General features: G+C 54.6%; 1 protein-coding gene across 1 annotated transcript in view; it reads left to right on the forward strand.

The window, feature by feature from the left end:
• The window catches only part of CACNA1S (calcium voltage-gated channel subunit alpha1 S), a 73,015-nt gene that overhangs the window by 48,405 nt on the left and 11,802 nt on the right, over window positions 1–12,808 (forward strand). The window contains exons 23-31 of the mRNA XM_054523477.1: window positions 1,659–1,711; window positions 2,055–2,201; window positions 2,677–2,878; window positions 3,323–3,481; window positions 4,853–4,963; window positions 5,663–5,746; window positions 10,563–10,691; window positions 10,876–10,941; window positions 11,500–11,591. Of these exons, the coding sequence (XP_054379452.1) occupies window positions 1,659–1,711; window positions 2,055–2,201; window positions 2,677–2,878; window positions 3,323–3,481; window positions 4,853–4,963; window positions 5,663–5,746; window positions 10,563–10,691; window positions 10,876–10,941; window positions 11,500–11,591 (1,043 nt within the window). The remainder of the gene's footprint in view (window positions 1–1,658; window positions 1,712–2,054; window positions 2,202–2,676; window positions 2,879–3,322; window positions 3,482–4,852; window positions 4,964–5,662; window positions 5,747–10,562; window positions 10,692–10,875; window positions 10,942–11,499; window positions 11,592–12,808) is intronic.

The following is a 12,808-nucleotide window of genomic DNA, read 5'->3' on the forward strand; positions in this document are numbered from 1 at the left end:
CCCCTCCTCTGCCAGGCTTGGGTCCCCAGAATCCCCTGAGGGCAGAATCTGTGTCTGCCTCATCCCTTTGCCTGGCCCCCTGCCCAGGGCCTGGTGCAGAGGAAGCCCACCAGACACGCTCCCTGAAGGAATGAATGAGCTGCTGCCCTCCCTTTGGCTTCCACGTCCCTTCCAGACAAGCAAGAGCAATTGCTTGTCAACACCCAACTCTCACCATGCTTTAGTCTCTCATTAAAAGACCCCCAGCTCCTGCCTTCCAGGAGGTCCTAGAAGCATAACAGTTCCAGTTGGCATTTGATGTCGCATTTGACTCTGTGGAAACACCACGTGCATTCCACGTCATAGCAGGGTCAAGCTTTGCTTTCCATAGTAAATTGGGCATTTGGTGTTTAGTGCCCAGACCCTGCCCAGTGGCAGCTCTATCCACTCTCTGCTTACCCCCAGTACCACCCGCCTCACCTTCACCTTCTGCTCCAGCAACCATAAAAAGGGCGTCTGATAGGAACAGCACAGACCTGTGTGGCAGGGGCAGTGGGGGGCAAGGGCCAGCTGTGTCTTCAACTAGTGCTGTGTCCTTGGCCGAGGCAGTTTCCCTATCTGGGTCTTTGAAGGAACTGCACCAGAATCCGTGGATCTCAAGCCTGATTTAGCCTCCTTAAGACCTAGCCATCCTGCTGGGCACGGTGGCTCACGCCTGTAATCCCAGCAATTTGGGAAGCCAAGGCAGGTGGATCACTTGAGGTTGGGAGTTCAAAACCAGCCTGGCCAACATGGTGAAACCCCTTCTCACTAAAAATACAAAAATTAGCTGGGCATAATGGCACATACCTGTAATCCCAGGTACTCAGGAGGCTGAGGCTGGAGAATTGCTTGAACTGGGGAGGCGGAGATTGCAGTGAGCCGAGATCACACCACTGCACTCTTGCCTAAGCGACAGAGTGAGCAAAAAAAAAAAAAAAAAAAAAAAAAAAGACCTAGCCATCCACTACTTTCCTTCAAACATGTTGTTCAGGGGCCCAATCTGAGACATAGATAAAAGGAGTAACTGCTCTGGCCAAAGTCAGTGCAGAGGAGCACAGAGCCCCCCTACCTGGGCCTTGCTTGGGCTGGGACATGGGACCCCGCTTGACTCTGAGACAAGTTGAGTCATCAGAGCCCAGCTGGGTTCCAACTCTGCGGCTCCCACCCCACTGGCAGGAGGATGGAGGTGGGAGGTGGGCAGCCCTTCCTCCTTGTTCCATAATGGGAGGCCGCGGAAGGCCTCCTGCAGCAGTGGGGGAGGTGAGGGGCTCAGAGGCTCAGCTCCCCGAGGGAGGGGCAGGGGCCGAGCTGCACTCATGTCCATCCCCTCAACCCATCAGGGTCACTCAGTAAATGCCCCTCTGAGGCGCTGCCTTCTCAGTCTTGGCAGCATCTAGGCTGGGTGGGGAAGCCCTGGGGGAGCTGTGGGAATGAATGATGGTGAAGAAAGGAGGATGCTCTGGGGCCCTGCCCCAAGGGCGAGTTCACGCCTCTAAGAGGAAGAGACGGGCTCGGGTTCCTTTTTTCGGATGCCTGCCTTCCCTCCCCCCTTCCACTGTTCACTCCCAGAGCCCACTTTTCTATCCTGTTTCCATGACAACATGCCTCCCTCCTTCCCTCCCTCCTCCTGGCTGCAGGGGAAGTTCTTCAGGTGCACCGACTTGTCCAAGATGACAGAGGAGGAGTGCAGGTACATGGGGCAGGGAGCAGAGTGGGACGGTCACAGGGCGGGGAGCACTGTGGGAGGGTTACGGTCACGGGGCAGGGAGCGCGGCAGGACGATCACAGGGCAGGGGACTGTGTGTTAGTGGATGATGGCCCTTCAAGCTGGAAACTGGGGAAGTTCAGCCTTTAGGCCTAGGAGGGACATTCACAGAGGCCCCTTTCCTCGGGCTCGCCCAGCAGTGTCCCCTTGGGTCCCAGATCCGGAACTTCATTTCTCCTGCACACTCCCCACCCAGGGCCCAGAGGATGTGGGTGGGGCAAGGCAGCCCAGCCGTGCCCTGTGGAGTGACTGGGCCTCCCTGCCACAGGGGCTACTACTACGTGTACAAGGACGGGGACCCCAAGCAGATAGAGCTGCGTCGCCGCGAGTGGGTACACAGCGACTTCCACTTCGACAATGTGCTCTCAGCCATGATGTCCCTCTTCACGGTCTCCACCTTCGAGGGATGGCCTCAGTGAGTGAGGGCTGGGGCCTAGGTCCCTCATGGGCATGGTCAGGTAGGACCAGGCAGCCAGCCTGCCCTTCTGTGGCCCCCACGGTGCTACTGCTACCTATGGCAGGTGCCCAACAAACCCACCAACTCTCTGATGGTTTGATGGTATGTTGACTGGTCACTCCAAAGTAGGCCTGATCAGGGGGCTCTGACAAAATGCACGCAGTCCCCCATAGGTGTATGCCTCTCTGCCCACAGGGCAGATTGTTAATACTGATTGATTAGGGATAGATGGGGCAACCTCTGGAAAGGCAGGGCCATTCCAGAATTGGGTCTGGTCTTTCCTGGCGCCGTCCTAACTCCTGTCCCATAACTTGATTGTTGAGAAGGCTCTCTTGGCTCTCCACAGCCAGTGGGATAAAGCCCATCCTTCCCAGCCTGACTCTCTGCCTTGTCACCCTGCCCAGCCTGTCCTCTCTTCTCTGCCCACCCCCAGGCTGCTGTACAAGGCCATAGACTCCAATGAGGAGGACGTGGGTCCCATCTACAACAACCGTGTGGAGATGGCCATCTTCTTCATCATCTACATCATCCTCATTGCCTTCTTCATGATGAACATCTTCGTGGGCTTCGTCATTGTCACCTTCCAGGAGCAGGGAGAGACTGAGTACAAGAACTGTGAGCTGGACAAGAACCAGGTGCCTGGGCTGCCTGCCAGAGGTGGAGGGCAGAGCTCCAGCAGGCCTCCTGCTGGCCCGAGCCCTAGGTTCAGCCAGGGAAGAGAGGTCTGAGGGTGACCCCAGAACCTGCATTTGATGCCAAGCCCTAGCCTCCATGCACCCTACCCTATCTCCAACCTGAAGCAATACAAGTTGGTAGAGTGGGTCTTCTCGTGGAACCTCATGATGCCCAGAGAAAGGAAGCCCTTCAGACCCCCAGGCTAGCCTATAGCACCCATGGGAATGGGCTGTGATAACTCAAGGGGAACCCAAGAGCCCAACAGGATTCTTCCCCTAAACAGTGCAGAGTCCACAGTCCCTGGCCACAGCTGCACCTGACTTGCCTGTCAAGCCCGTGGAGTTGGCGTGGAGAGGGAGGGAGGGGCCTCTTGGTGCTGATCTGTCCTATTGTATGTGTCGCAGCGCCAATGTGTACAGTATGCCCTGAAGGCCCGCCCACTGAGGTGCTACATTCCCAAAAACCCATACCAGTACCAGGTGTGGTACATTGTCACCTCCTCCTACTTTGAATACCTGATGTTTGCCCTCATCATGCTCAACACCATCTGCCTCGGCATGCAGGTAAGGGCTCCCCAAGAGACAAATGTCTGATCAGACTGGGACCTGGGCCTTGGGTAGGGCAGGGTGAGTAGGGCAGGATAGCCAGGATTCCCCTCAGTAGACATTTCCCGTGCACTGTGTGCTGAGGTGCTACATGGAATACAGAAGTGAACTGCGCACAGGCCTTGTCACCAGGCACTTATGGTTTATTAAGGAGGTAATTCAAGCATAAAAATAGTATGGTAATTCTGCAAACAGGAGATAGCTACCACAGAAGGAGGAGAAAGCGTGGGAAGTAGAAACTGCTTTCTCTGTTTTTCTTCTGCTGTTGCAAATCTGGATGGTTGAGTTGGCTGGAATCTTGGCTCTGGTCCCAAGAAAAATGGGTTTAGTATTTGCAAAACAGATGTCTCTCCTGGGAGTTGAGCACCCTTTATAGACAATATCATAATTAGCAGCATCGTTATCAAGCCTTGATTAAGCATCTGATTCCTTAAGCCCTGTATAAATAGGATAGTGCAACTAGGCTCCCTGCTCCTAGAAGCCCAAGACACACCCAATGATAAGAACACACACTGCTAGGTCATGGTGATATGGAAAGACAATCACTGAGCCAGGAGGCCCAGGTCTCAGAGGATCATCAGCACTGGCCTGTGTTTGGGGCTGAGTCAGGCAGCAGAATTGAGCAGTCCTGCCAAGGCAGGGCAGGGTGGAGGCAGCCATCAGATCCTCCCAAACTACCTGGAAGGTTTTGTGGAAGAGGTAGAATTTCATCCACTTTCTGATAAAAGGGTAAGAGATCCCTGGGAAAACTTACAAGGAAGTAGATTTAAGGAGGGTCATAGCGGTAGGTGACGGGGGCCTCACCATCATGCCTCATCATCACTGGGGGTGGTGTGCAGACATAGTAAGCCCAGACATAGTAAGCCTGGTGAGCTCTCAATTTCCCACTAGTAGCCAGTGATAACACGGACTATGGAATCCAGGGGTCTTCTTTCCCAGTCCTGTACCCAAATGACTAAACAGAACCTGTCACAGAGCCCTGCCTGGACGACCTGCCATTCTGGTCCTCCCAAAGCGGATATGTAAATGAGCTTTGGCCTTGCAGCCCTGCATGTAAATGAACGCACTTGGCAGGACTTGGAATTGGAGCCCCTCCCCTCCTGTGTTACCTCTTTTGTGGTGGTGGGGTAGGGGAAGGGTGTTCATAAAATTTGGCAGAACTCAGGGGATTGCTAAAGCAGCTTCTAGTTTTCTGAGCTAAAACAAAGTGAGCCGGGGGCCCAAGAAAGGGTTGGGGCTGCCCAGGAAGAGGCAGGGGCTCTGGGAATGCAATCTACAGGGTGGGCAAACCCAGCCCCCCGACCCACTGCTCCTGTGTCCCCTCCACAGCACTACAACCAGTCAGAGCAGATGAACCACATCTCAGACATCCTCAATGTGGCCTTCACTATCATCTTCACCCTGGAGATGATCCTCAAGCTCATGGCCTTCAAGGCCAGGGTGAGTGTGGGGGCCGCTGGGCCAGATGAGAAGCTGGGGCTGGGGGGTGGAGACTTCCAGTGGAACATCCACCCCCATCCCTCATCCTATCAGGGCTCCTTTGCCCAGCACTTCTGCTCCCAACTTGCTCACCCCTTTGCCCACTTCCACCTTCAGACACAGGGCAGGCAGATCTTCATGCAGCCAGAATTGACCAATGACAGAAAGACTCTGGGCACCTCTTCCTTGGAGCTTCTCTTACATTCTTGCCTGCCCTGAAGTTTCTGAAGAACAGGCCCAGGGCTGGGGGAAAATCTTGCCTTGTCTCTTTGGTTCTCAAGTCCATTCCCATGGTTCCCAGCACAGCCCTGTCAGTTCTGCACTGTCAAGCCCCAGATAGGATGTTCAGTGGGGTTCAAGGGATGAAAGAGATCTCTATCTGGACCAGGACCCCAAATCCTGAGTTCCCAACAATTCTCCCCTCTCCCCACACCACTACTTTCTGCTCTGGAGGAAGGGAACTAAAGAGCAAAGGGGAGAGGAGTGTTGGAGTTGGGGGAGCCCACTGGAGCACCAGTGGGAGGTGGAGTCATTGGCACCCCACCTTGGCCTGACCCGCAGCTCCGCATTAGCTCGGGTGGGACACTGTCCTCTGCTAGCAGCCAGAGCTCCTTCCTCCCAAAGCTCACCCCCTCGCTTTCCCATCCTTTTCCTTCCCAGGGCTACTTTGGAGACCCCTGGAATGTGTTTGACTTCCTGATTGTCATTGGCAGCATCATTGATGTCATCCTCAGCGAGATCGACGTGAGTATCAGGCAGGCAGAGCCATCACTAGGGTGGGCCCAAGAGCATGTGTTCAATCCACAGATATTTGTGGGGTGCCCACTGTGTGTACAACATGGAACCCCAGGGGTTAAATAGATGGAATGACAAGTCACGGCTTCTGCCCTCAAGGGACTATCATCCTGCTGGGCAGAGAGGTAACTCAGATACCAGGGGGATACAATGGGTGTACCTACTACACTATCAAAGGCAAGAGCTGTAATGGAAAGGAAAGTCATCTCTGGGTGAGGTGGTGAGAGAAGGCTTCATGGAGGTGGTGCCATCTGCCTGAAGGAAAGGGAGGTGGTGACTGGAGCTGGAGAGGAGAGCAAGCACCTCAGGCAGGGCTACTGTAGGAGAGGCACAGAGCAGGAAATGCAAAGAAGGTTCAGGGCATGCTGAGTGGTCCAGTTTATCGGAAGCAGAAGAACATGCAGAGAAGAGAACAGAGAGGGCAAGGCTGGAGAGCTAAGCAGTGAGAGTGGGCTTCAGCTTTATGGAGCAGGCAGTGGGAAGTCACTAAAGGTTTTTAAACAGGGCAGTGGGAGGATTAGAGTCCTACTTCTTTTTTAAAAATATGTTTTTGGAATATAGAGATGGGGTCTCCCCATGTTGCCCAGGCTGGTCTCCAAGTCCTGGGCTCAAGTGATCCACCTGCCTCAGCCTCCCAGAGTGCTGGGATTACAGGTGTGAGCCACCGCGCTGAGCCCTTAGAGCCCTGCTTCTAAAAAGCTAACCTGGAGATGAGCAACAGGAAGTGAGAATGACTAAAGTTAAGAGACCCAGTTAGAAGACTCACTCATTTATTTCTCAAATACGTACTGAGTACCTCCCATGTGCCAGGCATGGTTCTTGCTGCCTGAGATACAGCAGTGAACAAAAGTGTGGAACAAACTGGCAATAAACAAATCAATCTCTAATATGACAGGTATGACAAATACATAGTATTATACAGAAACATAAAGGGAGTTAGGGGCTTAGAGTGGAAGAGAATGGGAGGGTGGTGTCCATATGACACTGGAGCAAAGGCCTGAAGAAAGCAAGGGCATGGGCCATGCCAGAACGGGGGCCAGAGTGTTGGCAGAACAGGACAGCAGTGCAAAGGCCCTGCAGCGGGATGGTGCTTGCTGAGTTTGAGGAAGAGCAGGAGGCCCTTGTAGCTGGAGGAGAGAGTGGTGGAGATGAGGTAAGAGAGAGAAGGCAGGGGCCAGATCATCTAGGCACTTGAAGGCCACGGTTATGATCTTGGATTTTATCCTAAGGGAGATGAGAGCCCTTTGGAGGGTTTAAGTGTGAACAGACTTTAGTTCTAAAACAATCACTGTGGCTGCTGTGTTGTGAACAAACTAAACTGTAGGGGACACGAGGGCTGACCCAGCAAGAGCAGTCAGGGGATTCCCGCAGTGATCCAGGTGAGAGGCGATGGGGGCCGGGGCTGGCTGTGGAGGCTGTGAGAAAGGGTCAGTGTCTGGATCTATTTTGAAGGTTGAGCTGACAGGAAGGCTCCCAGGATCTGGATCAAGGGGATGAGGCCTTGGAGGTGGAATGAGAAACAGCAGCAGGACCTGCCTTATGAGGGGGATGAAAGGAGCAGGGAGGCAGTTCCAGCCAGAGAGGTCCACATTCAAGACCTTAGAAGCCGAGCCCTCCAGAGGCTGCCTTGCCGAGGGTCTGCAGCTGAAGGTTGCTGCAACGAAGGAGGGTGGAGAAGATCCAAGAGTCGGAGGCCAAAATCGAAAAACAGTTGCCCAAGTGGCATCCTGGGAGGGACACAGTGGAAGAGAAAGAAAGACGAGCATTCTTCTTTCTGAGCCATGGTGGGATGTCATCCAAGGGCTGGCTGATCTGGCCATGAGGGATCCCAGTAGGGGACTGGCCCTAAAGCTAGGGGCTCACCCATGCATAGGGCTTTCTTCTGAACTGCTCAACAGAAAGCCCTTAGGCTATGCCGGCCTGTGGGGTGAACCTTAGGGTGAGTTGGGGATAGGGGTGGAAGGATCAGCACTGGAGATGCCTGAGGTGGGGTGTAGGTGAGAGGAACGGCTGAGGAAAAGTCTGGAGTCTCTGAGGAAGGAGCCCTCAGCTGAGGCTGAGCTCTGGCAGGGAGTGGGGACTTGGCTGTCACACCGTCTGTCTGATGTGCTAGGGGAGGGCCAGGGTGGGAACCCTGTTCACCCTCCATGCACAGAACAGACGGTGACAGACAACCCCATCTGCTCAGATCCCCTGGGGGTGCTGAGCTAGCGAGGGGCAGGGTGGGCTCTGAGCAAAACCAGTGTGTGTGTTTGTGTGTGTGTGTGTGTGTGTGTGTGTGTCTGTCTGTCTGTCTGTATGTGTGTGTGTGTTGTGTATTTCCATCCACACTCAGTTTTTGCTGGGAAATAGTATCCCAGAAGCCTCCATGGTTTGACAGCAGCACTTCTCACCAGCACAGCCAGAACAGAGAAATCTAAACAGCCAAAATAAACAGCCCAAACTAAAAATAGTTACTTCTTAAAATTTGAGGTCTGTGTAGTGGAAGCCGGGATATATCAAAACAGTGTCTTTGGTGGTGGAGGCCAGGAGAGTGTCACTGGTTTTTATTTGATTTTTAGCAGATGTCCCTTACCAGTAGTGTTTGCTTAAAGTCACGTGAAGATTGATTTACATACCTGATGTACAAACCAGAGAAAGGGCTAGGGGAGCACACTGGTTAGAACTTTCTGCAAGGACACAAATGGTCTGCCCTGTCCAATAGAGTAGCCACTAGCCACACATGTCTACTTGTCACTGGAAAGGTGGCTAGAGGAACTGAGGAACCGAATTTCTGGTTTTATTCAATTTTCATTGTAATTCAAATAGTCACATGTGGCTAATGGCTACCATATTGGATAGCATAGGCATAGAACACTGGTCGTCATCCTTGCTTGCATATGAGAATCGCCTGGGGTGCATTTAAACTTCTGAAGCCAGGCCCCATCCCCTAGAAGCTGACTTAATTGACCTAAGTGGAGACCCAGCAAAGGTACATGTGTTTTTCAAGTTCTTCAGGTGATTCTGACATGCATCCAGGGTGGAGAACCAGTGGTCCAGGGAAAATCTGCCCCCAGGGAAAATCTGTTGTTTAATGGGAAGACTGGTATGCCAGGGATCAGTCTACCTGTGGATAATTGGAAGATAAAACAATGACTTCTCTTGACCCAGGGCTGCAGAACAAGGGCTTCTCATGAAGTGTGGCCCAAGGGAGTAAACAGGAAGAAATTGCTCCCACACACCTACCCACCTGCTTTTTAAGAGCCTGAATACTGAGATAGAAGCCTTGGTCCCAGGTCCAGTCCTGGGCAGAGAAACATCTGCTGTGGGGATCTCAGACTCCCCCAGAGGAGCTGTGCCCCTGGGAGATGGGACTTCCACAGGGGCCCGGACCCTGGCCCCAGGGCACTAAGGATGTGAATCCATTTACAATGAGCAGGCATTTTCCAATGCGCCCTCATTAGGGACATCCCCAGCATCACATAACCCAAACACATAAGAAAAACCCAAACCCTTGCCACCGGTAGCTGCATCTCCAAAATGAGAAGGGACCTGTCTGTGTCCAGCCTTCCCTCCCCTTCTTATTTCCTTGTCCCCCGCCTCTTGCCTCACAGTTCCCACAGAGCTTCAGTCCTCACTCCCACCCACCCCGCCCCTGATTGACAGCCATGTGGGGTCTTTAGCCCCTGCCTCTTTTTCTCTTTAACTCTTCTGTGTGTCTGTCCTTTCTGACACGTCTCTTCACCTCCCTCCCACGTGTCCCTCCTCCTCTCTCTCCTCTCCTTCCCCTCCCTTCGTCTCTTTTCTCCACAGACTTTCCTGGCCTCCAGCGGGGGACTGTATTGCCTGGGTGGAGGCTGCGGGAACGTTGTAATTTCAGGCTGCACGAGCCTGCCTGGCACGCTCACCAGCTCCTGCCCTGCCACTTGCATGCATGGGCCTGGCTGCGTGGATTGCATGGGGTGGATCAGCACTCAGGGCTCCCTCCCCAGGGCAGGCCCCGCTGAGGACCCAGGCTAGGCTCGGGTGGGGGCAGAGGCTCTGCAGTCAAGTGTGCATGGATATAGCGGCTTCCTCAGAGCCCTGGGAGATGGAGTGCGGGTTCTCTCTGGCACCCTCTATGCAGATGGAAACACAGTCCAGAGAGAACTGTGATCGCTGGCAAAGGACTTAGTGACAGTTCACTGGGCACAAGGCCTTTGAGGACACAGGAAACAGAGCAGGGACAGCTCCCCCCTTCCAGAGTATTTCGTGTGTCTAGGGCTGGCGCAAGATTAGAGGCTTGCCTGGCTTAGAACAGCCGCGTGCAGGGTGGGAGTGATGGGGAGTAGCCACATTGAGTTTGTGGCAATAGAGCAGCCAAGCTTTGGGAAATCTTTGCACTGGGAGGACGCCAGGGGAGGCTCCCTAGGAGGGCCACCAGGGTCCTTGACTCAGTGGCAGCTTGAGGAGATTGTGAGATGTGCAGCAGGTCCCAGAGGGCAGGCAGTGGGCCTGGGTGCAGCCACGCCCCGGGGCAAATCCCTGCCGCTGCTCCCAAGTGTGAGCTTCACCACGCTGCCTGGTGCCCCACGTCCTCTTCCCTGCCTCCCAGCTGAACAGTCCCAGAGCCCTGCGCCCGAGGATGGTCCCGAACTAGTGGACAGCAGGGGCCAGAGGTGGGGCTGGAGCTCCTTCCTGCCACAAACATCTCCCCAATACACACAGTGCACCTCCCTCCCTGCCCTGCCCCTTACCCCTCTGAGGTGCTGCCCCCAGACTGACCTCTGGGGCTGCTGCCCCGCAGGACCCAGACGAGAGTGCCCGCATCTCCAGCGCCTTCTTCCGCCTGTTCCGTGTCATGAGGCTGATCAAGCTGCTGAGCCGGGCAGAGGGAGTGCGCACCCTCCTGTGGACGTTCATCAAGTCCTTCCAGGTGCAACAGGGACCCTGGAAACTGCACATACCTGGGGAGGCCACTAGGGACATTTGCCTCAGCCCAGGGTGGGCCCCAGGGGAGCCCAGGGCAAGGCAGAGCCCTGGGGAGCTAACAGAGGGCAGGGCTGCAGACACACAGTGGAGCCCTAAGACACTGACTGGCGCTCCCTCCCGCCCTGCAGGCCCTACCCTACGTGGCTCTGCTCATCGTCATGCTCTTCTTCATCTACGCTGTCATCGGCATGCAGGTGAGAGGCGGGCGGGCCCAGGCCAAAGCACAGATTTTGGCCAAGTTAGAGGGGGCATCAGTGGACCCTGAGGAGCCTGAGCAGCACGCGGGCTGGACCTTCTGCCCTCCCTGCCTTGCTCGTGAGAAAGAAGGAGGCGCAACCTCCCTGATCGTGGATGGCTGGAGTGTCAGATGCTTGGATGCCAGCCAGGAGAAACCTGGGCATGTGGGTGGACAGCAGGGCCAGGCTGTGTCTCTAAGGCCCGACTAGAGGCCTGGGTGGCCTCTGTCTACCCTCCACTGAGAGCCCTCCCCCACACATTGACTCACCGGGTCTGCTTGCTGCTGGGAAAATGGGTCTACCCTCCTACTTTTCTTTGGCTTGCTGGGAAGAACTTTACCTGACCTAGAAAATAATCCCTTTTTTTTTGGCTTCAGGTCTGATGTGGCCTACAATGAAGGGAATTTTGGGGAAGTAGGGGTGAAGGTAGGGGTCAGGCAGGAGAAGGCAGTGGGGGATAAGCTGAGGGGACACTTTAATCTAGATTCCACAGTCAGGGCCCTTTGTGACTTGCAGATGTTTGGGAAGATCGCCTTGGTGGATGGGACCCAAATAAACCGGAACAACAACTTCCAGACCTTCCCACAAGCTGTGCTGCTGCTCTTCAGGCACGAGTCTCCTGCCACCCCCACCCCCACCCCACTGACCAGTCCAGCCTTTGCTCTGTTCTAATCTGCACTGGAGCCAGGGCTGGCTTCATGGGTGTGTGACCTGTGCAGCCACATGGGGTCCTACACTCAGAAGGGTCCCCTGCTTGGTTGCATGCTCTGCTGTCACTACCTTGAAGATATTCATCATTTTTGAATAAGTGGCTCCACAGCTTTATTTTGCACTGGGCTCCTCCACTGAGTGAAGTGCTGCATTTTCCTCCCATCTCATTCCCATGAAGCAAGAGACAGAGGTCAAATATCTTCTCCCGGACATTTGCCCTTGTCGCTCCCAGAGCATGAGCAGGAATGCAGGGAAAGGCAGAGCAAAGCGCCAGATGGGGCGGGGGGCGCTGCCACAGGTAGGGCGCAGGGGCCTATGCTTGGCCAGGGCACAGGAGCTAGAGCTTGGATTGCAACCGAGGATCCTGGGCTGCAGGCCTGCTGGGCGTGCAGGAGTCAGGTGGGAGAGGTAAGCTTCCTGGCCCACAGCGGAATGCTCTACTGAGACCAGACAAGGCCTAGAGACACCCACACCCAGGGCCCCTTCTTGGCACAGCCTGTCGAAGGCTCCATGAGGCCACAGCAGCCTGCAACCCTTATGGCCCGTGAAAAGGAGACGGCCACCTCACCGTGTGCAGGCGGAGATTCCCTCCTCGCCCCTGGCTCTGCACCTCAACTCCAAACCCGAGGCCACCCTGCACTGCCTGCTCTAGGAAGGAAGGGAGCTGGCTGAAATGAGACAGTTATTAGACACAAAGGCGTGGGAAGTTATGCAGTCTGGCTGAATGTGACTAGGGGAGACACTTCTTCCCAGCTGGAGAGGTGGAGGGAGGTTATCTACAGAGCAGGTGGTAGCAGTTACTGGAAAAATGCAAACATGTCATGCATATGCACCTCGGATGCATTGAGATTCTTCACTCGACAGCGACACATCCACAAGGTGTGAAATCTAAAGGCTGCTTTTGTGACTCAGCCAGAGTGGGTGGCAGTTGAATTCAGCCAGTTGGGTTCAACTATGGGGTTACCTCAGAGAGTGGAGTCAGTTAACCTCTTTGAGGCCTCTGTGACATCTGACCCTGCCTTGCTTTGGTCAGAACAGTGCATCCCTCTAGTCACTTGAATCATAGATTGATTTCGCCCTCTTCTCTAAAGTTTAGCTCCTGCTTGTAACACCC

Source organism: Pongo abelii, chromosome 1, assembly GCF_028885655.2.
Source record: "Pongo abelii isolate AG06213 chromosome 1, NHGRI_mPonAbe1-v2.0_pri, whole genome shotgun sequence".
NCBI classification, from domain to species: Eukaryota; Metazoa; Chordata; class Mammalia; order Primates; family Hominidae; genus Pongo; species Pongo abelii.